Below are 24,028 nucleotides of genomic sequence, written 5' to 3'. Positions count from 1 at the left end.
CAAGTGCTAAGAGAGGAGCCGGCTTCCCTGGGTCTCACGCTGATCAAAGACATCCCAGAGTCTGCCCCTTCCCCCAGCGCTGCTGTGCCGAGGTCCAAGGAAAACGAGAGGGAAGAATTCACAGTTTATCTGACGGGAATATGAGTCACTGAAATAGCAGGGGAGAAGCTTGTGCAGGGTAATAGGTGCGAAGTACCTACAGAGGTCAGCTGGCCGGGAATGTGATGCCTGGAGCCCGGGGATTATTAACTGCAGGGCTTCCAAAGACTATCGGCAGGTGCAGGGTTTGAGAGACCCCTCTCATGGTGACTGCAAGGCCCCAGCTCGTGGCTCTGACTCTCCTGCTCCCTCACCATTTCTAGCTTCTGCCCTGCCCCTGTCACCCGAACCCCCTGCATCCGCAGCGCCTGGCTCTCAGGGCTGGATGGCTCCCCCAGTCCGCTCCTCCTCCGCCTCCCAGCCCTCCGCACACCGGGCTCTGATGTGGCCTCTGTCTGCCGGACAAGGGCTGCTCCAGGAGATAGCATGAGCCCGAGGCCCAGCGACAGCACAGGAAGGACACAGCCTCTCCGTCCGGGGCCTCCCTGGTTGAATACCGAGTTGAAGGGCTGACATTTAACATAATGGCAAGCCGCCTTCACTGCCTGACTGTAAAGCAAAGTGAATCAAGCAAATATTTGCCTTAAAACCACATATACAGCCCTGACCGGTTTGGCTCAGTGGATAGAGTTCCGGCCTACAGACTGAAGGGTCCCAGGTTCGATTCCGGTCAAGGGCATGTACCTTGGTTGAGGGCATATCCCCAGTGGGGGGTTTGCAGGAGGCAGGTCATCAATGTTTCTCTCATTGATGTTTCTAACCATCTATTCCTATCCCTTCCTCTCTGTAAAACTCGATAAAATAAAATAAAAAAAAACACCACATATACAAAGAATTGAAGCAAGATGGAGAATGGCCAGGTGGTGTTTGCAAGGACCGGCTCTCAGGTGTGGAGGAGATGTCCTAGTGCCGGGGCTATAGGGAAGGCAAGCACAGGCTGGATCCTATGGTTGAGGATATATTTTGGGGAAGATGAAGAGAGAATTAGGGGGGAGAGAATCATGGCAGAGAGGTATGTGCTGTGTGACCTGGGGAAGGGCACTAGACCTCTCTGATCCTGCTTCTTTATCCGTGAAATGAGAACAAGTGCAATACCTTTGTGGTTCTCGTGAGTGTCATCTGAAATATTTGTCAAGTGCTCAGCCTGCAGTTTGGCACCAGGATCAGTCGAGATAATAGGATCAAGCAAGCAGAGCCAAAGAGACTCGGGGCTGCAGGGCCTGAGAGTCCAGATGCTGCTGGCGGCCAGGTGAGAGGTCCGGAGCCCGTGGAGCGGCCGGCCGCTGTGAGACCCGCCGGCACAGGCTGGGCCGGCAGGCGAGCCGGTGCTTCTCCCCAGGCTGTGCACCAGGATCGCCGTGGAACACCTCTGGCTCCTTCTCGGAGCTGCAGCGGGGAGGCTGCTGGTGAGCGGTCAGGGCTGCAGCCCGGCGTACAGAGGGCAGGGAGCCAGCACGTGGCAGGGGCAGGGCAATGGAACCCTGACCCCACGCTGCCCCCCAGCCAGTCCTGGAGAGAGATTGGCCCCCGTGAGCGGAGCCTCCAGAGCCCAGGGTGAGGGCCACCCCAGAAGACAGCCGGGCAGGATTCAGGCCCCGGAGCCAACGGGTCTCCGACAGGAGGGTCTCCGACAGGAGGGTCTCCGAGAGGAGCATTGCCCGCGGTCCTCCCAGGACTGTGGTCGGCAGACCCTTTGGCCCCTTGAGTGTGGCTCTTCCACAGAATACCACGGCCCGGGCGAGTCTATTTTGAAGAAGTGGCGTTAGAAGTGTAAAAAATGTGGCTCTCCAAAGAAATTTCAGTTCTTGTACTGCTGATATTTGGCTCTGTTGACTAGTGAGTTTGCCGACCACTGCCTAGGAGGACTGCCTCGGAGCACCGGAGGTCTCAGAAACTCCCTGCTGGTGGCGGAGACGGAGCTTAGACAGGAAGCGAGGCCGTCAGCGAAAAGCTGTGAAGAGGAACAGGCTAGGGTAGGGGAAGGAGGTCGGGGAAGTTCTCCACAGGAGGTGACAGCTGGCAGACTCCACAGGGCAATGACTGGGAGCCGGGAGGGAGGACGGAGGAAAGAGCGTTCCGGATGGGAATAGAGTGCAAGGCCGAGAGCAGGTGCTCGGGGCGGGTGAGCCTGGGAGATGGCAGGCGGGCAGAGACGTCTAACCACAGTCAGAGTCTAAGGTTGAGGAAGCCGCTGAAATCCGCCACTGGACACCCCGCTAATCCCCGCTGATGTGATTTTTCAGCAACCAGAGCGGCGACATACCAGCCGAGGTGCCGTATCCCATTTCCCTCTCGAACTTAAAATAGGTATAACCGTTCCGGCGACCGAGAGGACCCTTAATGAACGGACTTCCGGTGTCCCCTGTTTGCATCGGCCAGATGTGGTCCCCAGAGAGTGAGAGAAGGCAGAGCGCGAGCCCTCAGAGATAAAAGGACTCAGAACGTAAAGGTGTTTGTGGGCACGTGGCTGTGAATGACAGCTCCACCTTCGTCCTCATACTAACATTGAGAATGAATGCCATCTGCCCTGGCTCCGTTGTTTGGAGTGCCGTCCTGTACCCTATCTCTCTCTGAAAAAAAATACACAATTGTAGCTCTAGCCAGGTTGGCTCCGTGGATAGAGCATTGGCCTGCAGACAGAAGGGTCCCCGGATAAATTCCGGTCAAGTGCATGTACCTAGGTTGCAGGCTCGATCCCTGGTCCCAGTCAGGGCTGGTGCGCTCTCACATCAATGTTTCTCTCTCTCTCTCTGTCTCTCCCCTTCCCTACTACTCTGTCTAAAATGCAATGCAAAAATATTCTCAATGAGGATTAACAAACAAACAAAAAAAGTCAATTAAAAAAATCCTTGGTGAGGTTTTTAAAACATGTTTTAAAGAGTTAGTACCATCAGAAGCAAGATTAAAGGAATATATCAAATGTGTCCCTTAATATTTGGTAATGAGCTGTGTTCAGTTACTTCTCAACGTCTTCTGTTCTTTGTCCCCGCCATTACTCCCCTGCCCCTTGTGGCCTGGCCGTAGCTACTTTGAATTCACCTTCGGGGTGGAAGCTTCTAGGGTGCCTGTGGGTCCCCATCGCCTCCTGAGCTGCGGTGGCACCCAGAGGCCGGCTCTTTGCCTAATCGGAGAGCGGCCTTTATCTGCCGTGTTCGGCTCTGATTACCACCCGAAGTGTGGGGCGCTGCTGGGCCTCTCCGCCCTCTGGCTGAGGCCCCAAATCACTTCCATTCTACGGCGGTCCCTTTCACAGCCTAGAGCCCCGCAGCCCCACAGCCCTGCGGAGGCTTCTGCTGCCCACAGCGGCTGTGCTCCGCTCTGGGTTTCCAACCACCTCTCAGGAGCCCAGCTCCTGGCCTTCAGGAAGGGACTGACAGGAGCATTTTAAGTCCTAACTTCACTTCTCTGCTCACCCCTGTCCGAGGGCCAGTGGGGGGATAGGGGTGTGAGGGTGGGGGTAGGGGTCGGGGGGGGAGGGAGGCTGCTGGACATCTGAGACAGGGGTCCTCAAACTTTTTAAAGTGGGGGCCAGATCACGGTCCCTCAGAGAGCTGGAGGGCCGGACTATATGAACTACTAATTCCTACTGTAACACCTCGGCTGCGCTCACTGCCCAAAAAACCTGGCGGGCAGGATCAGACTCCCCTGGGGGCTGCATGTGGCCCGCGGGCCGTAGTTTGAAGACCCCTGATCTGGGAAGAAGCATCCTGACAGCAGCGGGGCCAGGCCAGGCAGCCCCCTCGGGAGGAAGGCAGGGTAACTCCTGGGCTTTGAGGCACGGAAGGGAAATGTGACCTCAGGGGCTGTCCCATCACCGGAAACACCCCGGTGCCAGCCAGCCGGAGCCCTCACACCTTCTCTGGGCCGGGGAGGGGGCGGGCAGGAGATGAGGGGCTGAACACTGAGCTCAGGGGCCTGGGCTTGCCCCCTCCCTATGCCTGGCCCGGGAGGCTGGGACTCTGAGCTAGCCCTGTGGTGGGGAGGGGGGTGCCACAGACCAGCTCTCTGCTCTCCTGCCCTCTGGGGGTGCCCCGAAGCTTCCCCAGGACAGCCTATACGCTCATATCCAACTCTCCCCTAGAGCCCAGACCTCCTCTCCTCCCTCCTCCGGGCACTGCCCGACCCCCAGCCTCCCCATCACAGCCCCCAGAGCCCGCGCTCCGCCCGCCGCCCGCCCCAGGAAGGCTCTTGGTGTGATTAAAGCGATTCCCACAGAAGCTCTTCATTCTTTTCTGAAAAGCCCTCGGGCCTGACCCTGCCAGGGCACATTTGCATTTCAAGCAGAGAGTTTGTACAAGCAGAATTCAGCGCTAATTGGTGGAAATGGGGGCAATTGTCTGGGGAGGAGACTTTCCCAGGCCCTGCTCTCCTCTTTCCTCCCCCAGCAGGGGGAGGGGTGCGGGAGAGGGGTGCCCGGTGCCCCCCCCCCCCCCCCCCGCCCGGGCCCTGCTCGGGAGGAGGGTTACAGGTGGTTCCCAGAGGCTCCGCGTTCTTCTCCAGTTGAGCACCCTGCACGGCGGGACGGAAATGGAGTCCTTTCCCCAAGGTTCCTGTGATTGCCATCGATTCCCTAACGCCATCACCTCACAGCACCGCAGACAGCCCTCCGTCTCCTGATGGGAGAGATGCAGCTTTCTAAAACCGATCACCGTGCTGGGAGAGGGGAGGGGGGAGGGGGCGCGGCAGGCATGGAGAACCCCGCACTGGCTGCCCCTGACCCCTCCCCTACGCTCAAGCACCAGCTTTCAAACCCCACGGACACGCTGCCCTAAAGATGCACTTCCAAATCTTAATAATTCATGGCAATGCTCATTCACCAGGGTTTCACACAGCTTTCTGTGTTGGAAATGGCCTCAGGAGAGAGCGTGGTGGAGGAAATTGAGGAGCAGAGGTTGAAAGAAGGGGGCAGCGGAGGAAGAGGGACCTCATCTCCCAGCTGCCCATCTTCCTGGCCCGGGAGAAGATTCCAGAGCTGCAAGAGGCAGTGTGTGTGTGTGTGTGTGTGTGTGTGTGTGTGTACAGAACAGTGCAGTGTGTGGGGGCAGCACCTGACCTAAATGTAAGCTCCCATCCCAACGCCTCGCCCCTCAAATGCTCCCCCGTGGCCTGGCCCTGTGAACAGGTGCTGGGCTGCTGCCCTCACCTGCACAGGGCACTGCACCTGACTCCAGGCAAAAGGCAGGGAGCGAGAAAGGCAAAAGCAGCGGGAAAGGCCGGCCAGGGAAGGATGAGGCCTGCACTCTCCGGAGGGCGCTTCTGTTTCCCTCTGGGGTTTGGCTCCTTCAGGCCCCCCTGGCCCAGTCCCAGGTCCCCGGGCCTGACCCAGAGGCCGCGCTCACGAACGTCTCTCTGCCCCCCAGGCGTGTGCGGCTGCTGCGGCGCCCTGCGCCCCCGGTACAAACGGCTGGTTGACAACATCTTCCCCGAGGATCCCGAGGTGCGTCACTCCTCCGGCCGGCACTGCCGCGTCTCTCCCCGTCAGGGCTGCTGGGGGTGGGGGGGACAGGCCTCCAGGGCTCCTGGCCCCTGGGCCCCTCGGAGAGGGAGACACTGCAGGGCAGGGAGGGCTGAGGCTGAGGGATGGAGGCCTCTGAGCTCGGGGCTCTGAGAGAGCTTGGCCCGCGTTGGGCCATTGCTGACCGGAGACGTCTTTCCCACTCACGCCTCTGGGCGATGGCTCCTGGAGCCGCCTCTGGGCGATGGCTCCTGGAGCCGCCTCTGGGCGATGGCTTCTGGAGCCGCCTCTGGGCGATGGCTCCTGGAGCTGCCGGCTCTCCTGCCGGGACTGTTCCCTTGTTTAGTGTGAGCGCTTCCCGGCTTGGGTTTCGGCTCAGGAGCCCCCTGGGTCTGCCAGGTGTTGGGATGTGCACACGGGGCACCTGGCTTCTCGGCTTCCAGGCCTCCACCCCACCCTCAGGCCGCATCCACGGCGTGTGCTTTCAGGAACGTCCGCCTCGGATGTACCTGACTTCTCTCTGGGACTCGATGGCCTCTTCGTGATGGGCAGAGGGAGAGGTGTGGGGGAGGAGGGAGTCCCACTTCTAGAACCTTCTGGAGAATTCCCTAGGAGTGACAGAGCTGCCTTCTCTTTCCTGTTCATATCGTGGTGCTGGATATCTGACCCGTTTTATTTCTGAGTCACTTTCCATGAAGCCTTCATACACACACACACACACACACACACACACACACGCATGCATGTGTGTGCACATACCCATACACACATGCACATATATGCTTTCTTGTATACACACACACATTTGTGTACACACTATACACTCTCACACACACACATTTATAGCACTTACTCCCTATAGTTCTAGCCAATATGCTTTGGCCTACGTTGTGAGTTCCTGGAGCGCAAGACCTGTATTTTAATCCTCTCTCTACATCTGAAATCTGCACGCTGCCTGCCACAGCCTGTGGCACCCTGCCTCATGTTGATAAAACGGAGCCAATTTTACCTTGAGACTTGAACCCTGCCGGCCCCGGGAGGGCCACTGAGAGCAGGATCGGCCCCGTCTTTTCCAGGACGGCCTGGTGAAGACCAACATGGAGAAGCTGACCTTCTACGCCCTCTCGGCTCCAGAAAAGCTGGACCGGATCGGCGCCTACCTCTCGGAGCGGCTCATCCGGGACGTGGGCCGTCATCGATACGGGTGAGCAGAATGGGAAAGGGAGAAGGGTGTTTTCAGAAACGATGTCACGTGTTCAGGGTGAGCCACAGGGTCCCTGTAAGAAATGGGTAGTGGCCTGGATGATTGCTCTCCGCCCCCTTCCCGGCAGCCCCCCACGGCTGTCCGCCTGCCCTCTGTCTGTGAGTCCGCCTCTCCTTTGCCTTTTATATCGCCCTACCTTTCTCCTGGTGCAGACGTTTATCTGTCTTAGGCCAGAGTGTGTCAGTAGCCTTGGCAATGTCTCCCTGTCACCCGTCCTTTCTCTTCTGGTTCTTCCATTAATCCTCCTCGCTGTGATCTTCAAAACACGGATCCGAAGCTATGCTTTCCTAGCCCCTTGCGAATGCAATCCAGCCTCCTCAGTTTGACCTCTAGAGTCTTCCACAGCCTGCTCCTGACTCACCATTCCACCCAGCCACGCCCACCACGCTGCCACGCCTGCTCTCCACCCACTACAGATGGACTGGCTGTCCACCCCCCCCCCAGCTCTCTGCCCTCCCCTAGACACCTCCATGGCCCCCACCACTGCACACAGCACCACCTCCCTCCACGGCCCCTTCCTCCTGCTGAGGGAGACGGAGAACCAGAGAGGAAAGGTTGGCATTGCACTGATGGCATGAGAAGGTCCTCACTTCTGAAGGACCCACCAGACAATCTGAGATCAAGCTGTCCCGGTATAAAAGCAAGACCCAAACCTATTTGTTTCTATGGCCATTTTTTAAAATATATATATATTTTATTGATTTTGTACGGAGAGGAAGGGAGAGAGATAGAGAATTAGAAACATCGATGAGGGAGAGTCATCGATCAGCTGCCTCTTGCACACCCCCTACTGGGGATATGCCCGCAACCAAGGTACATGCCCTTGACCGGAATCGAACCCGGGACCCTTCAGTCTCCAAGCCGATGCTCTATCCATTGAGCCAAACCGGTTTCGGTTCTATGGCCATTTTAAAGAATAAAATTAGGTCACACACTCCAGAAGAAGGGCATGAGTAGAGTGTACATGCTGATTATCTACATCGCCTTGCCATATAGCAAAGCAGGTGTACACAAACAAAAATGACATTATCCTGGATTGAACCTGCAGCCAACAGGCAAGCAATAACATTAAACATTAATACAATTTTCACCTGCCCTCTCTGCAGTTCTCTCGGTGAGAATATCCTGTGGTCAGCAGAGCCATTTAGGACTATCCTCTGCCACTCAAAACCAGCAGCGTCCTGTTAAAAGCAGCCGGTGCAGCATCTAAGTATTTGAAGTCTTGAAAGCCTCCCTGGGGGCTCTAGTCATAACCATTTAGAGAAGAAAACTCTGTTAGAGCTGATCTCTCTCCTCACCCTCCCAGTCTTCCCCTACCCAGTCCTCCCTCAGCAGCATCATCACCTTCCTCGTCACTGATGGTTGGAAGAGCAGAATATTTGCACCCAGAAAGGCTGGGGAGGTTGGGGGTTGGCTCTCTGCCATCTTGCAGGTGTCTGGATTTATGGTTGACCATCTGGGCATGAACCTTGGATGTTGGACCCAGTGGCAAAACCACCCTCTTTGCCCCACTGCCTCCCCGCCCAGCCCACCTGCATGTGAACTCGGTGCTCATGTGTGTTTAGCATCAGAGATGATAACCGGATGTGGGCAGGCAGAGTCTGGAGGATGGGGATGCCCACACCAAAAGGAATGGGCTGCTCCCCCAGGAGCCTGGCCCCCCAGCTGACCCGGCGGGGCCCCTGGGAGATACACGTTCTCCGGAAGGACCCGAGCCTGGTTGGAGGACGGGGCTGACCCTTCAGATACCCCACAGATTCGTACTAGATGAGGAGGCTCATCCCTCCACTGTCAGAGGTCCGCCTAGAAGGTTCTGCCCCGGAATGGGGCTGACCAAACTCATTCCAACAGCCCAGAAGCTCGTTGTCAAGGCCACGGCTCTCTGAGTGATTCTTAGGCAATGACTGGCCTTGTGACAGCTGCCCCCTCTCTCCTGCCTGCTGGACTTCATCTCTGCTCCTGGATTTGTGTTTTCTCTCTGACTAAGCCTGGTCTCCGTATTTTGCATGGCCTGCTTCTCCTCTCCTGGAGGCTCAGTGCCCCCCTGGCTCCTGGGGCCACTCCTGCCCGAGCACAGGGCGTTCAAGCAGAACCAGCTGCCTCTTCTGGAACTCAACGCAAGGGACTTCCTGCCCAACTCCTGCACACTAGAGCCTCTATGTATCTTCCTCAGCTGTTACAACTCATCTTCCGCCCTGACCCTGAGTTCCTGCTGTTGCCAACCTGTGTCCTCTCCAAGACTTGGTGCTGCCCAGGAGTCCCAGTCCGTCCCAGAGTCCTTGAGCCCTGCCCTCCTCACCTGCTGGGAAGCCCAGCTATTGCATCACCTGCTGCTGTGGTCTTCACCTGTTCTTGCCTTCTCCCCCGGGCCCCTGCAGTGGGCTAGTCCTCACCACCTCCTTCCTGCCCCATTCTGCTCCAAGGACCCAGTCAGGCCAGCTCAGGTTCCCAGGTCAGTTGCCACACTGGACACCTTCCAGGGTACCAAGCCCAGATCAGATCTCTGTCTGACCCTAGTCCTACTGAGCAGGTGCCAGTCCTCTGTTCCTTCTGAGAGTGCAGGACATACCCTGGTAGGTTATGGAGAGAAAGGACCAAGGCAGCAAGCATTGGACTAGGGAGTATTCCAGGGTTCCATTGACTTCTAATCAAGATTCTTTGAAAAGTTCAAGTTCACAGTCACAATCCTGCCATCCTTACTATTGGGATCAAAGATGGGGAATGAAGAAGAATGTGTTCACAGATGTAGGCCTTTCAGTTTCACTTCCACCATAATGTTGACTTTCCTTCAGAGTTTCCACTCCTGGACAGTAGCCAATTTTTTTTTTTTTTTTTCTTTCTTTCTAGCAAAGGATGTTTTTTTCTTATCAGGATTTTTCTGGGAATTTTTTTTTTTTTTTTTTACAGGAAAAGGAAAAGCAACAATCTAAGCTCCAGGGTTTGGAAGGCCTTCTAGTTTCTTCTCTTGCCAAACCCCACCCCACCCCTTCCTTTCCCCTCATGTAAACTCTATAAAATAATGGCGAAACCCGTCATACAGAAGGACGCCGGGATGATTCACCAGAGCAGAGAATGCCAGGCTGCCCGCCCCATTTCCCACCTGCCGCGTTCGGTTAGCATAGGGGTGTCGAACTCAATCAGAGAAGGGGCCAAAATCTAAAATCCAGCCTAAATCGCGGGCCGAATGGTTTACTGAACAGTCATAAACTGACAATGTCATAAACTGACAGCGGAGTGCAGTGATGACAGCGCGGTGCGGGCCACATTGCAAGGCCTGGCGGGCTGGATTTGGCCTGCGGGCCTTGTGTTTGACACATGTGAAAAGCAGACTGCGTGCAGGTTTGTCTGCAGGGAAAGTCTGTCCCCTTTGGAAGCGCCCCAGCCCTGCAAGACGCAGTCTGCTTCACCGGCCCGCAAAGCGGGCCTGGAACATGCTGGGCCCGGGGCCCGCCAGGCACAGCGGGTTTCCCAGACTGTGACTGTGATGGCCTCTGAAGGGCAAGGCTGTAAGGACAAGGGCAAGGCCATGGTGAGCCAGGAGTGGCCAGTCCTCAGGGCAGGGAAGAATGGTGACTTTGTGCAGGAAGGAGCTCACACTCAATGCTGCCTCTGTATCTCAAAGACACTCTGAAGATAAGAGCATGACCTGATCCGTTTGTGAATGTGCCCAGAGATGACCTATTTCATAATATTTAAGACTATTTTATTCTAATAATAGTAAATACAATTTAATAATAGTTGACAGTTTGCATAGATAAAAGAAAAAAAGAACATTTTATAAGCGTGGACAGGAAAATTTCAGAGTAGAGAGGCAGTGCTTCTTATGGTTGCTCAGTGTAAGCGTTAGCTCAAGGGTACCTAAGAAATGGTTTCTAATGTCTAAAACAATAACAACAGCAACAACAACAACAAAAACATTTAGAAGATACCATGACTGCTGTTACTTTATATGCTTGGGTTTGCAAAGCTGACTCATGTGCAAGACAGTTTTGACGCACGAGAGGTGAAATTAAGTGGTTGTCATGAGAGGTATTATGGAGCTTTGCGTTTTGGTCAGTGCATTTCCCATAAAAATGCCAATGTCATTCTTCTCAGGGCTAGAAATAATCCTAAAGTTTATACAGAACCACAGAAGACTCCCAAGGAGCCAAAGCAATCCTGAGAAAGAAGATCACAGTTGGAGGTATCATGCTCCCTGATCTCAAACTATACTCCAAAACTGTAATAATCAAAACAGTATGGTACTAGCACAAAAAACAGACACAGATCAATGGACTAGAATAGAGAACTCAGAAATAAACCCCTGCTTATATGGTCAACTAATCTATGACAAAGGAGGTAAAAATATATACTAGAGCAATGACAGTCTCTTCAACAAGTAGCATTGGAAAAATTGGACAGATACATGCAGAGAACTGAAACTGGACCACTCTCTCTTATACCACATACAAAAATGAACTCAGAATGGCTTACCTATTTAATTGTAAGCCCTGGGACCATGAAACTCCTAGAAGAAAACATAGGAAGTAAACTTTATCTGACATCAGTCTGAGTGAAATATTTTTGGTAATAATCCCTCGAGCAAGGAAAACAACAGAAAAGATAAACAAATGGGACCACATCAAACTAAAAAACCTTCTGCATAGCAAAGGAGACTTTCAACAAAACAAAAAGGCCACCTACTGAATGGGACAGTATATTTGCAAATGTTATATAGGGGTTGATATCCAAAGTATATAAGACTTGAATCACACAATTCTCTGATCTCACTGGATTTGGGTTCAGAATTTGCTCTTCTGGGCACCTGTCCTCTGTGCTTGAGCTTACTCATGAAAGGGTCCAGACTTCCTCTGTCCCCGTGTTCTTCAGCCGTAAGATGAGGGGCTGAGGAGTTGGCCTTTAGGCCTCCTTCCAGCTCTGATTCTCAGGCTGGAGCGGGCACTTGATGGAATGGCCTCAGGCGTGGACAACTTGGAGAAGAGCCTCGTTACCCGGATGCTGCCCAGGAAGTCTCTGCGAGGCCATTTAGTTTGCCCCCATCATGCATTGCGGGTGGGGATGGGCGTGGGGCGGGGCCATGGCATCGGTGCTGTTTCCCCAGGTACGTGTGCATCGCCATGGAGGCGCTGGACCAGCTGCTCATGGCCTGCCACTGCCAGAGCATCAACCTTTTCGTGGAGAGTTTCCTCAAGATGGTGGCCAAGCTGCTGGAGTCAGAGAAGCCCAACCTGCAGATCCTGGGCACCAACTCGGTAAGGAGCCTCCCCAGGAGCTCTGGAGGTGGGAGTGGGGGTGGGGGTGGGACCTCTGGGTCAGCGTCGTGATCCATCCCTATTTATTCTAACCCTAAGTACCGCTCAGTGCTGTCTTAGCATTCCCCCTTTGTGGGAATACAGGTATGTTCAGTTTTTTTATTTGACTAAAAGTATATGATTTATATTATAAAGTATATAACTATATACCATAGATAGATAAAATAAATTTAAAAAAAATAAAATTCCCCATATGAAAGCATATGATTCAGTGGTTTTCGTATCGTCACAAAGCTGTGCAACCATCACCATGATTTATCTTTAGACTGATGATGTTCGGATGCTTTTAGCAATAGATTTCCCCCTTAAAGAATTTTAAGTGGGGCCCTGAGGAATATAAAAATAGATCGAAAGGGGTGGGAGGGGTGCCTGGGCCATGCTTTGAAATCTAGTCCAGGTCATGCCTCTTTCAAAACCAGAATAAACCGATATCTATCCACGGGACAGAGGTGCCAGATATGTGGAGACGTCACGGGGAAGCAGGAATCGGGGCTTCTGGCTTAGCTCTGCCCTCACCCCGCTGGGTAACCTGGGGAGGGTTATCTGTGGGCCTCGGCATTTCCATGGGTGCGATGAGCAGGTTGAGCGGTCCACAGTCTGTAATGCTGGCCTCCGTGCAGCGACTGCTGACCTGAGAGGTTATGGTTCAGGGAGAGAAGAGCCATCAGATGTGTCGAGAACTGCCGGCTTCCTACATGTGTGAACGTTCTGGTTGCTCTCTTCCACATCTTGCCTTCTCTCCTCTTCCCTCTTCAGGGCAAACTCTCAGCTCTAGGTCTTTGGGCAGCCTGGTGTTAAAAGCTCTGATAATGCAGCTATTTTACAGATCGCACACAGACATGTGTAAGGATTGCCTTCTTAGCATTCCCCTCCTGCCTTTTCGGGATTTTTATTGCACGGGCCACAGCTGCTTTCCTGTTCTATGTAAGTTGATTAACCAGAAAATAATCTCCCGGTTTCCCTTTTTCACCAAAAGCCACAACCTATGCCCTTCTCTTCCCTCTGCGAACCGGCTGCCTTTGACAGATGACACAGACGGTAGCTGAGGGTGAAGTCCTTTGTCAGGTTGCCCTGGCAACTGCGTCAGATACGGCTTCCCTCGTCCTGTTTCAGATAACTATAGTCTGGAAGAGAACATCTGAATGGAAATAAACCAGTCGCCCAGAGGCGAGTCCCCGTGGGGGACCCAGAAGCAGGTGGCCACCAGCTTTTGCATCCCCCGCAGTGAATCCTGGCCCGGGGTGGGCGTTCTGCAGGTTACAGCCTGGAAAGCCAGGGCCCTGCAGATTCCTAGATTCTTCATCGCAGCAAGTCATTTCACCTGCAAGGCAGCGAGTCAGCTAACGATCACTGTGTGCAGGCAGTGAGGATGATGAGGGACAGGCAGCTATAAAAGTCCAGGCAATAGTTACGATAGACGCAGAGTCCAGCTTCAGAGGCACCTGCCTTTGCTGGTGTCTCTCACCAGATGCTCTTTCCAGCTCTCTAAGTCTGCAAGCTTCTCAGACCTTCCCAAGAACAGCATTCTTTTGCTCCCCATCATTTTATTTTTATTTTATTTTATTTTTAAAAACATATTTTATTGATTTTTTTTTTTACAGAGTGGAAGAGAGGGATAGAGAGTTAAAAACATCAATGAGAGAGAAACATCGATCAGTTGCCTCTTGCACACCCCCCACTGGGGATGTGCCTGCAACCAAGGTACATGACATTGACCGGAATCGAACCTGGAATCCTTGAGTCCGCAGGCCTACACTCTATCCACTGAGCCAAACTCATTTCGGCTCCCCATCATTTTAGAGCTGCTGGCATGCCAGTGCCTGATAAAGTCTTAGGAGTCCAGCCTGCGTTTCAACTGGTGTTCATGGGGGTTCGAGGCTTTGTGGGGGGAAGAAGGCTGCAGGAGCAGGTCTAGGACTCTGTAGGGAAGCTTGCAACTCTTCACTCAGGTAAAGGGTTTTGCTGCCCGAAAGTTGAAAGAAAGACACAAAGAAGGAGGGGGAAAGAGAAAGAAAAAGGGAAAAGAAAAAGACAGAGCTCATCTACCACCCGCATTTTGCTGGGATTTCTGCCCGGAAACGGAGGCCCATAAGAAGTCAAATAGCTCTTCTGTGCTTGCACACCCAGGGCACTAGATTTAGAGGCCATTTATTCAGCCCTGTGGCATGTGTTTTCTTCTCCCTGGGCCCCTCCCAGTGTGGGGTCCTCTCCCCGGAGCCCGGCCGTGGCCCCAGCCTCCCTGTGGTCAGGCTGACCCGGATTCACCTCTGCTCCTGCTTTTCCCTCAGACCTGGTTTTGCTGCCTGCATCAGCTCAGAGCACATCCTGTCCTTCTGCAGAGCCTGTCCTCAGAATCCCGCCCCTTCAAGGCCACACCTGGCCAGTGACAGAGGCCCCTGCACAGCTTGGGAAACCTACCAATCCCCAGGGCTCAGCCACACCTACTCAGCACTGTGGAGGGGGCACCTGGGCGTCTGTTTTCCTTTCTCTTGTGGCACTAGGAGCAGTTTTGGGGACCACTGACCCATTGCAGTCTTAAAACTGTGCAGGGTTACTTCACCTCTTCCTTCCTTCCTTCCTTCCTACCTATATCCATTATTTCTCTCTCCATGTCTCCACTATTTTGCTTTCTCTGATTCCTTCTCTGAGTTCAAACATAAGTTCAAGTGTCTTCCAGTATAAAAATATGAAACACACACGGTTTCTCTCAATGATTCTCTTCCTCCCTGCGCCCCTGACATGTCGGTGGCCTCCAGGGCTGGTCCTCCAGCCTCCTCTCACTCTCTGTGCCACCCTGGGCCATTCCATCATTTCTCGTGCTTTAAACTGTCCTCTAGAAACGCTGTCGTGTCCAACCCGTGCAGAGACCAGCCCCGCCGGAGAGCAGCGGGCGGAGGTGGGTCCTCCAGGGCAGTCAGAGAGGACTGACACGGCAGGTCCCTGCTCGGCTCCAGCCAATGGCGGGGTCACAGAGCAGAGGCAGCGGGTGCCTCCCTCGCTCTGTGCTTCCCGGGCCGGGGCCTTGGGGGCCCGCCCCTGGGGCTGCTCAGGGCCAGAGGGATTGCTGCTTTCTCCGGCATCGAGGACTGGGCTTTCCAAGATCTCAAAACCTTTGTGCCAAGAAATCTTGAAAGAGGGGAGACATAGTAGGGGTAGAAGGAGAGGACGTCTTCGGTCTCAGAATGGCCTGCGTGGTCGCCAGGGGGTTTGCTGGACGAGATCACCTCTGACGGGCTGTTTCTCCTGTTTCCGGGAGTCACTGGAAACAACAGCCGTTGGGAGAACTGGGCCCGAGTGTGAAAGTCAAAACCCCGCGGTTTACCAGATCTGCTTTCCCCACTAGGATCCTCTTCGGCCATTTCTCCTTACGTAGGCAGCCAGCAGGAAGGCCTGCGGCCGGGACCAGGGGAGAGCTGGGTTCTCAGAGCGCCCATTGGTAGAAGGGAAGGCTGACTTCCGTGTGGAGCGGCCAGCCAGCTCAGCTGCTGCTTTCCAGACCAGGGGAGAGCTGCTTCTGCAATGTCAATATTTGGAGCTTCCCTGTCTTTATTGACCCAGGCCCTCAGTAACTCTCAGCTTTCACACGCTTGCGGCTCCCACTTGGCTGTGCAGGGCGCTGGAGATGTGTTGCAGCAAGCTTTGCACCGTTGGAGTTGGAGCGTATAAAGAGCTGACACTTTGATCTTGAAAGGGTGGCCCATGGTCTTTGAAGTGTCACATGTTCAGGATTTTCAGTTCGTTGCTATGGAGACCTTTCTCATCATTGTAATATTTTTTTTTTAAATAAAAGAAACCAATTATTATTTCACAATCTCATGCATTAGGTAAGTGACTTTTTCACAAAAGCCATTTGTAAGGTATGAATTAACAATGGTAAGGGTGAGCCCAACCAGGATTGCTCAGAGGTTGAGCGTCAAACTCTGAACCAGGAGTTAACGGTTCAATTCCCAGTCAGGGCACTTGTTTGGGTTGTGGGCTCGATCCCCAGTAGGGGGTGTGCAGGAGGCAGCCTATCATTTATTCTTTCTCATCAATGATGTTTCCATCTCTCTTTCCCTCCCCCATCTTCTATGAAATCAATAAACATATCTACCTAATAAAAAAACACCATGCTAATTGACTGTGACTTTGAGATACCCACCCACCAATCAGGAGTGCATATGTAAATCAACCCAACAAATTTGCATACAAGGCTGGGGGTGCGGGGGAGGCGGTTAGGGCCAGACGCAGAGAAGGCGCTGCCAGCAGCCAGGGGAAGGAAGGCCCATTCATGCACAAATCTTCCAGCATCTGGCCTCTAGTATTTAAATGAAATGGTAAGGGGAAACAGACAGAAAATTCCTGCATGTAAAAAAATAGTGACCAGCGGCACAGGTGGGTGGGCCCAGTGAGAACCCATGGGGTGTTGACTGTAAGCCAAAAATGCACTGCGGTGGGGGAGGGGAGGAGGCTACACCTGTTAGTGGGATGGGCTGGTAATACCAAGTCTGTGGGGCAGCTGCTCTTGTTAACCCCATTTCACAGATGGGGGCTGAGGCACAGGGAGCCCAGGGAACTTGGCCCAGATCAGCTCCCCAGTAAGCGGAGGAGCTGGTCCTCAGAAATGGAGTTTGGCTCCAGAGGCCTTCTCATGACCCTAACACTGCACCGCCCATTCCAAGAGGGGCGGAGGCCTTCCTCCCTGCGGGACCTTAGAGACTCAGCCCCATGGCAGCCCGGTCTGGGCACGTTTCCCAAGGGGCTTCCACAGTGGCTGCGGTCCCGGGACCAGAGCCCCCATGAAGCGCCCCGATTTCACCCTCTGAGCCACGAGCACCAGAGTTTCTATCTGGCCCCCTCCTGTCGGCGTGGGAGACTCAGGAGCAGCGTGGGGCGGGCCCTTCCGCAGCTGCCCCCACGGGGACACCGCAGGCACCTGGGCTGGTGTGTCCGTCCGGCTGGCCCCTCAGGCTCAGAGAAGGGATGCTCCTCCTGTCCGGCTATCACACCCGGGTTTCTAAGGACGCTCGGCGTACATAAAAGGCTCAGGGCAGCACCTGCTCTACCTGCGCTTCTCAGCTTTCACGGCTGCTGGCCCGCAAAGCTCGGTCAGTCCGTCCCCTGACCTGCACCTGAGTCCCCGCTGTCGCCACACGTCAGGGACACAGTCTTGGGGGGCCTGTTTCTCCCTCATGCTCAGTGGCCTCCTTTGCCTAAGCCTCGTTATAATTGTTCTCAAGTGGCGTGCACTTTTGCGTACACACACGTAGTCAGTCTTATTTTAAGCTGCCCCGTCATGTGTGAAGGGAATACGGCACAAGGGAGAGCATCCAGGCCTCAGCGAATGAAGAGCAGGCTGCTCATCTCCCATTGGGGGGGGGGGGGAGGGAGAACCAAAGTCCTCCCACAGGCCCCCCGCCTACAGGTCCCCCCTCTGCAGCCGGAACCCTCACAGCGGCACGTGCCCTGCGAGGGGGCAGACGCCCTGCCCAAGCCCGGCCTCAGCGGCGAGGGCAGCGGCCTGGGAACATCCTGTTCATGGTTAAGAGCAGCCGCGCGCCCAAATTTAGCTTCAGACAAACTTAGCCTCAGCCTCCTATCAGCACGCGGCTGTGTTCTAGCCGTAGGGGGCTCAGGACGGTCAGGGAGCCCAGGGCTGACTCTATTGTTGTCTCTAGAGCTCCTGAGCTTGTGTCTAATCAGCGATCTTGTGGTCACACGGGCTACCACTGTGCCTCTTCCCCACGGCCACACGCCACGCGAGCTGCGCCATTCAGATTTACTGCTCACAGCGGGCTATTTGCTTGCAAATACGTGTGTGCGTTTTAGCTGTCACGTGGAAGACAAGGTCGCCTCATCAGCTTTGCATGTTGTGATAGAATGTCAGCGGGAAATAAATGTATATTTATTGTTGCATAAGCAAAAATGATAATAATTAGTGCTTGTGGAAATTACGAATTTCATCCCGAAAACACTTAGCAACGTTTAAGTAGTTAAAAAGGGAAATAGAAGGACAATGCTGAATACTGTGAGAGCACACCAGCTAGCTGAGTTTAGGATAATAGTGATCAGAGGGTTGGAAATTTCAGAACCTTCCCCTCGCCCCCACCACCCACAGCCTTCAGGGAGAAAAGAGGAGCTGAAATTGAGCTCAGTCACCAGTAGCCAATGACTTAATCAGTTATGTTACACAATGAAGCCTCCATGAAACCCAGAGGTCGGGGTTCGGAGAACCTCTGGGTTGAATTCGGGGGGATGCAGAGGTATCGGTAGGGAAGCTCCTCCCCTTCCCACACACCTGCCCTCTCCCCCAATCTCTTCCCTCTGGCTGTGCTTGAGTTGTATCTTTCTATACTCAACTGGCAATCTATCATAGTAAAAGGCTTCCCTGAGCACTGGGAGCCACTATAGCAAGTGAATCAAGCCCGAGGAGGGGGTTGAGGGAACCTCCTGTCTCTAGCCGGTCAGTCAGAAGCGCAGGTGCCAGCCCGGACGTGCCCCTGGGTCCGAGGGGGGCAGTCTTAGAGGACTGAACCCTCGGCCCTGGGTCTGATGTGCCTTCTGGTGTCCTGAGCATGGCTAGTCAATGCTGTGGAAACCACACCCTCCCCACACACGCTGAAGTTGGTACTAGAATGATCTCAACTGAATATCCTTTCTGAACCCACAAAAATGCTGTAGCAATTAAGTAATGCAAGTCAGAATAATGGAGGGTATCTTGTATCTCATCTTTTGAGAGTTGTTTGCACTCCTGAATTTACAACAACACATAAAACAGCCTATGAGGATTATATTTAATTTATTAATAATTGGATTCCACTTAGTCTGTGATTCTTGCTTCTCTATGGGGCTCAGTGGAAATCAAGTCCCCGTTTGGGCTTGCAAATGTGCAGCAAGCGAAAGCGATTACACTTTTTAATCAAATGTCAGACGTTCTTGTCTTCCAGGGTGCACTCTGGGGTCGAGCTACGTGCTCCGATGAGGGCTTTCCCCGTGTCGGCGTTAGTCCTCGCAGCCTCTCAGCCTGTGGGTGGGCCTGGTGCAGTTCTGGGGTCACAGGAAGCCAGGGGCTCCCCTTCACTTTGGCTGCCCTCCCATCCCCGGCTCCCCCAGGCCTGCTGTGTAGACAGGGGCTGCGAGCAGGACTTGGAGCCGGGTCGGGGACTGGTGTGTCCGGGGTGTGGGTGTCCCCTGGCTTCAGCGCAGCAGGGCCCCGGGGCCACCAAGTCCCAGAGCGCCACGGCGGGGAGCACGGGGTCACCTCTCCCTGCTCCTCTCTCTCCTCCCGGGCAGTTTGTGAAGTTTGCCAACATCGAGGAGGACACCCCGTCCTACCACCGGAGCTACGACTTCTTTGTGTCCCGCTTCAGTGAAATGTGCCACTCCAGCCACGATGACCTGGAAATCAAGACCAAGTGAGCAGCCAAGGCGAGGGGGCGTGGAGCGGAGGAGGCGGGGGGGGGGGGGGGGCGGGGGGCGTGCGCAGTGGATGGTGGAAGCGTGGACGGGTCTTACAGATCCCCAGCCCGTGGGTGTCCGATTCCTCTGGGTGTTTGCCTCGCTCAGACGTTCTGGGGAGGAGAGAGCACCTGGTGGGACGTGGGAGGGCAGCGGGCAGTGCTGGGGGACCCGCGCTTTCTGAGGGAACAGCCTCCGGGGCAGGAAACTGGGTGGATGTGAGATAACGGTCCTGGGAGGCCAATTTGAGAGCCAGTGGCAGACATACACCCCCGTGCGCTCTTGTACATCCATTTATGCACCCAGAAATATCCCACTCACCGTTCAAACATCTACCCACCAACCCAGAGCCAAGTCCTCCCACTGGCCCATCCCACTGCCCCCGGCTTCTCCTCTCTCCCCCGCACTCCCCTCCGGCCACGAGGCCTCCCCTGCCCCAGGGCCTCCCCTGCCCCGAGTGCTTCCCCTGTGGATCCGCACGGCTCCCTCCATCACGTTCAAGCCTGGGCCCAAAGGTGCCCTTGTCAACGACAGCTTCCCCGAACTTCCCCCCACCTTCCCCGTCTCCCTCACTGCTCTGCTTTATTCTCCCCCAGTCCTCATCCTCTTCAGACATGTTTCTTCATTTACTCACGGTGTTTCTATTCATTGTGTGACTCTCCCCGCTAGAATGTAAGCCAAGAGAGCCTGGTAGCCTGGGGCGTCTCCCTCCGGCCCCCCCTCCTCACTCCTAAGTTGCTCAGAGCCCTGCATTTGGCCTCCTAGTTCTTTGCAGCACCGTGAGCTCCTGTAAATTGGGCTCAAGCTGGAACAAACCCAGCTGAGAACGAAAAAGAGGGCACCTGAAGCCAGTGCCGCCTCAGGGCTGAGCCTGGGTGGTACCCGGGCAAAGGCGGCCGGAGAGCATGGCCTCCTGGGCTGATGCCCACCAGCACGAGGAGCCGGCCAGGAGCCCGGGTCCCGGGAAGAGCAGAAGGCTCCATCCTGCCTCCTGGTGGATGAATGCACCCCTAACCCTGCCCTCGCCACAGAAGCTGGACGTCCCAGGGTTTGAGGGCTCCAGGGCCCCGTCTGACCCTCTTTCTTACAGGATCCGGATGTCCGGCATCAAAGGGCTGCAAGGGGTGGTGAGGAAGACGGTGAATGATGAGCTGCAGGCCAACATCTGGGACCCACAGCACATGGACAAGATTGTCCCGTCACTGCTCTTCAACCTGCAGCACGTCGAAGAGGCCGAGAGGTAAGCAGGCGAGGCTGGAGTTCCGACAGCAGACCGTGAGCCCTCCCAGCTTCTGGGGAGCCGCAGGGTGTGGGCTCTGCTAAAACCTAGCTCTGAGTGCAGGGACCTGGGCTCTGTGGCCTGTTCTGTAGCAAGTTCAGGGCCAGCTTTCTGCAGTCCGCTGTACCCTGTAAGGACTGTGTTTATGAAGGCAGGATGGTAGAGGTGCTGGGCTCCCTGGGGTGCTGGGCTCCTTGTTTGGTCAGAACCAAGAACCAAGACTCAGGGACCTCTTCCCGCTGGAAGCGGCAGGCCAAGGAGGTTTTAAAAGGCCTGTGTGCTCCACTTCCTGAGGACTTTCCCTCCTGACCTTCCCCCCTCACATCCTAATGGGATTTCAGGCCCTTAGAACAGGCCTGCTTGACCAGACAGTCCCCGACCTGGCATTCATCCTGTCCCCACCCCCTCCGCTTCCTCTCTGTGAAGTGGGGCGCAGGGGAAGGTTCACGTCCCTGTCCACCTTGGCTGAGGGTATTGGGTCCCTCACTTTCTGTCTGTTGAGCCTGTGCTGCTAGTCGGGCAGGCAAAGTCAGCGTGCCCTCTGGTGGCTGTGTCTGGAGTCACACCTCCACTGACAAGATGGGCCTGTGGTCTCAGGGCCTCGAGTCCTGGGGATCCTTCTGTCCAGGTTGGACCCACCCTCTGTGTCTTTCTCCCCCCTTCTCCTCTCTCTTCTCCTCTCTCCCGGATTTCTTTTGCTTTCCGCTGTTCTGCCCACCTCTCTTCGTATCACACATCTTTTTTGCCTTCTGAAGCCTCAGGGCATGGAGATCCTCCTGGCCGCCTCACCAGGCCCCTGGTGCTCAGGGTGCCTGTCCTCCGGACAGAGGCACAAAAGCCTCCTCCCTTCCCCCACCGTCTGCCTCCACTCCAGGTGTCTTTACCCCATAGCTTCTGAGCCGTGACATCTCCCCTGTGACCTCCATCCAATCCCTGCTTGTCCTGCTGTGCCACCTCTTGCCCGGATGCAGCACAGCATCCCAGCACACACACACACAGCATCCCAGCACACACACACACAGCATCCCAGCACACACACACACAGCATCCCAGCACACACACACACAGCATCCCAGCACACACACACACAGCATCCCAGCACACACACAGCACAGCATCCCAGCACACACACACACAGCATCCCAGCACACACACACACAGCATCCCAGCACACACACACACAGCATCCCAGCACACACACACACAGCATCCCAGCACACACACACACACACACACACAGCATCCCAGCACACACACACACAGCATCCCAGCACACACACACACAGCATCCCAGCACACACACACACACACACACACAGCATCCCAGCACACACACACACAGCATCCCAGCACACACACACACAGCATCCCAGCACACACACACACAGCATCCCAGCACACACACACACACACAGCATCCCAGCACACACACACACAGCATCCCAGCACACACACACACACACACAGCATCCCAGCACACACACAGCACAGCATCCCAGCACACACACACACAGCATCTCAACACACACACACACAGCATCCCAGCACACACACACACACACAGCATCCCAGCACACACACACACAGCATCCCAGCACACACACACACAGCATCCCAGCACACACACACACAGCATCCCAGCACACACACACACACACAGCATCCCAGCACACACACACGCAGCATCCCAGCACACACACAGCACAGCATCCCAGCACACACACACACAGCATCTCAGCACACACACGCACAGCACAGCACACACACACACAGCATCCCAGCACACACACATAGCACAGCATCCCAGCACACACACACACAGCATCCCAGCACACACACACACACACAGCATCCCAGCACACACACACACACACAGCATCCCAGCACACACACACACACACAGCATCCCAGCACACACACACACAGCATCCCAGCACACACACACACAGCATCCCAGCACACACACACACAGCATCCCAGCACACACACACACAGCATCCCAGCACACACACAGCATCCCAGCACACACACACACAGCATCCCAGCACACACACACACAGCATCCCAGCACACACACACACAGCATCCCAGCACACACACACACAGCATCCCAGCACACACACACACAGCATCCCAGCACACACACGCACAGCACAGCATCCCAGCACACACACACACAGCATCCCAGCACACACACACACAGCATCCCAGCACACACACACACACGCAGCATCCCAGCACACACACACACAGCATCCCAGCACACACACAGCATCCCAGCACACACACACACACACAGCATCCCAGCACACACACGCACAGCACAGCATCCCAGCACACACACACACAGCATCCCAGCACACACACACACACACAGCATCCCAGCACACACACGCACAGCACAGCATCCCAGCACACACACACACACACAGCCTGGCGCCAGCTTGGCCTCCCACCCTTCACCCACGAGGCTGTGTGTTCCCACAGCCGGTCCCCCTCGCCCCTCCAAGCACCAGAGAAGGAAAAGGAGAACCCGGCGGAGCTGGCTGAGAGGTGCCTTCGGGAACTGCTGGGCCGGGCTGCCTTTGGCAACATCAAAAACGCCATCAAGCCTGTTCTCATGTGAGTCCTATGGCGCCCCCTCCCCACCCTCCCAAGCGAACAGTTTTGGGGTCCGGGCCTCTAAGGAGGCGATACGGTTGTGGTGCTGTGGCCACGTCAGTCCCTTCTCTGTGCCTGTGTCTGCTTCACTGGGACAACGGAAGCTACCGCGCAGTGGCCAGGGGCAGTTTTGGGGAGAGGCGTTGGTGGGAGGGGCCCCAAAGCTGCAGGAAGATGCCCGGTTAACTCCTAAAGCCACGGCTGCAGAGCCCTGTTCCCTGACCCCCTTCCAGCCCTGGGGCTGGGACCGCCCCGGGTCTTCCCTTCTCTCACCGGAGCTTCGTGAGGGCTGGGCCTCTGGGGGGTCCCTCTCCCCCAGCTCCTCTCTCCTCCTCAGCATCACTCTGCACGTCACAGCTGTCCCCACATTTTCTCCCTCACAGCCACCTGGATAACCATTCTCTGTGGGAACCCAAGGTGTTCGCCATCCGCTGCTTTAAGATCATCATGTATTCCATTCAGGTACGGCTTGGCCCCGGCCCGGGGCCTTCGGGGGCAGGAGGTGCGCCTGTAGACGAAGC

The 24,028-nt window shown here is 55.2% G+C and overlaps 1 protein-coding gene and 1 long non-coding RNA gene across 3 annotated transcripts in view; both read left to right on the top strand.

Annotated features, from left to right (window-relative positions):
* EFR3B (EFR3 homolog B) overlaps positions 1 to 24,028 on the top strand; it is a 68,272-nt gene that overhangs the window by 26,432 nt on the left and 17,812 nt on the right. For both annotated transcript variants that reach the window (XM_084901428.1, XM_084901427.1), the window contains exons 2-8: positions 5,460 to 5,536; positions 6,631 to 6,758; positions 11,920 to 12,070; positions 19,403 to 19,524; positions 20,658 to 20,807; positions 23,334 to 23,468; positions 23,891 to 23,969. In XM_084901428.1, coding sequence (XP_084757554.1) covers positions 5,460 to 5,536; positions 6,631 to 6,758; positions 11,920 to 12,070; positions 19,403 to 19,524; positions 20,658 to 20,807; positions 23,334 to 23,468; positions 23,891 to 23,969 — 842 coding nt within the window. The remainder of the gene's footprint in view (positions 1 to 5,459; positions 5,537 to 6,630; positions 6,759 to 11,919; positions 12,071 to 19,402; positions 19,525 to 20,657; positions 20,808 to 23,333; positions 23,469 to 23,890; positions 23,970 to 24,028) is intronic.
* Positions 7,873 to 11,419, top strand: LOC311631392. Its single transcript, XR_014796568.1, has 2 exons — positions 7,873 to 9,942; positions 10,147 to 11,419. It is a non-coding gene; the product is annotated as an uncharacterized lncRNA (long non-coding RNA).

This window comes from Pipistrellus hanaki (assembly GCF_964339955.1).
Source record: "Pipistrellus hanaki genome assembly, chromosome: 12".
In the NCBI taxonomy this organism is placed as follows: Eukaryota; Metazoa; Chordata; class Mammalia; order Chiroptera; family Vespertilionidae; genus Pipistrellus; species Pipistrellus hanaki.
The sequence above is the reverse complement of the archived record's forward strand: the minus strand, read 5'-3'. Positions and strand labels throughout refer to the sequence as shown.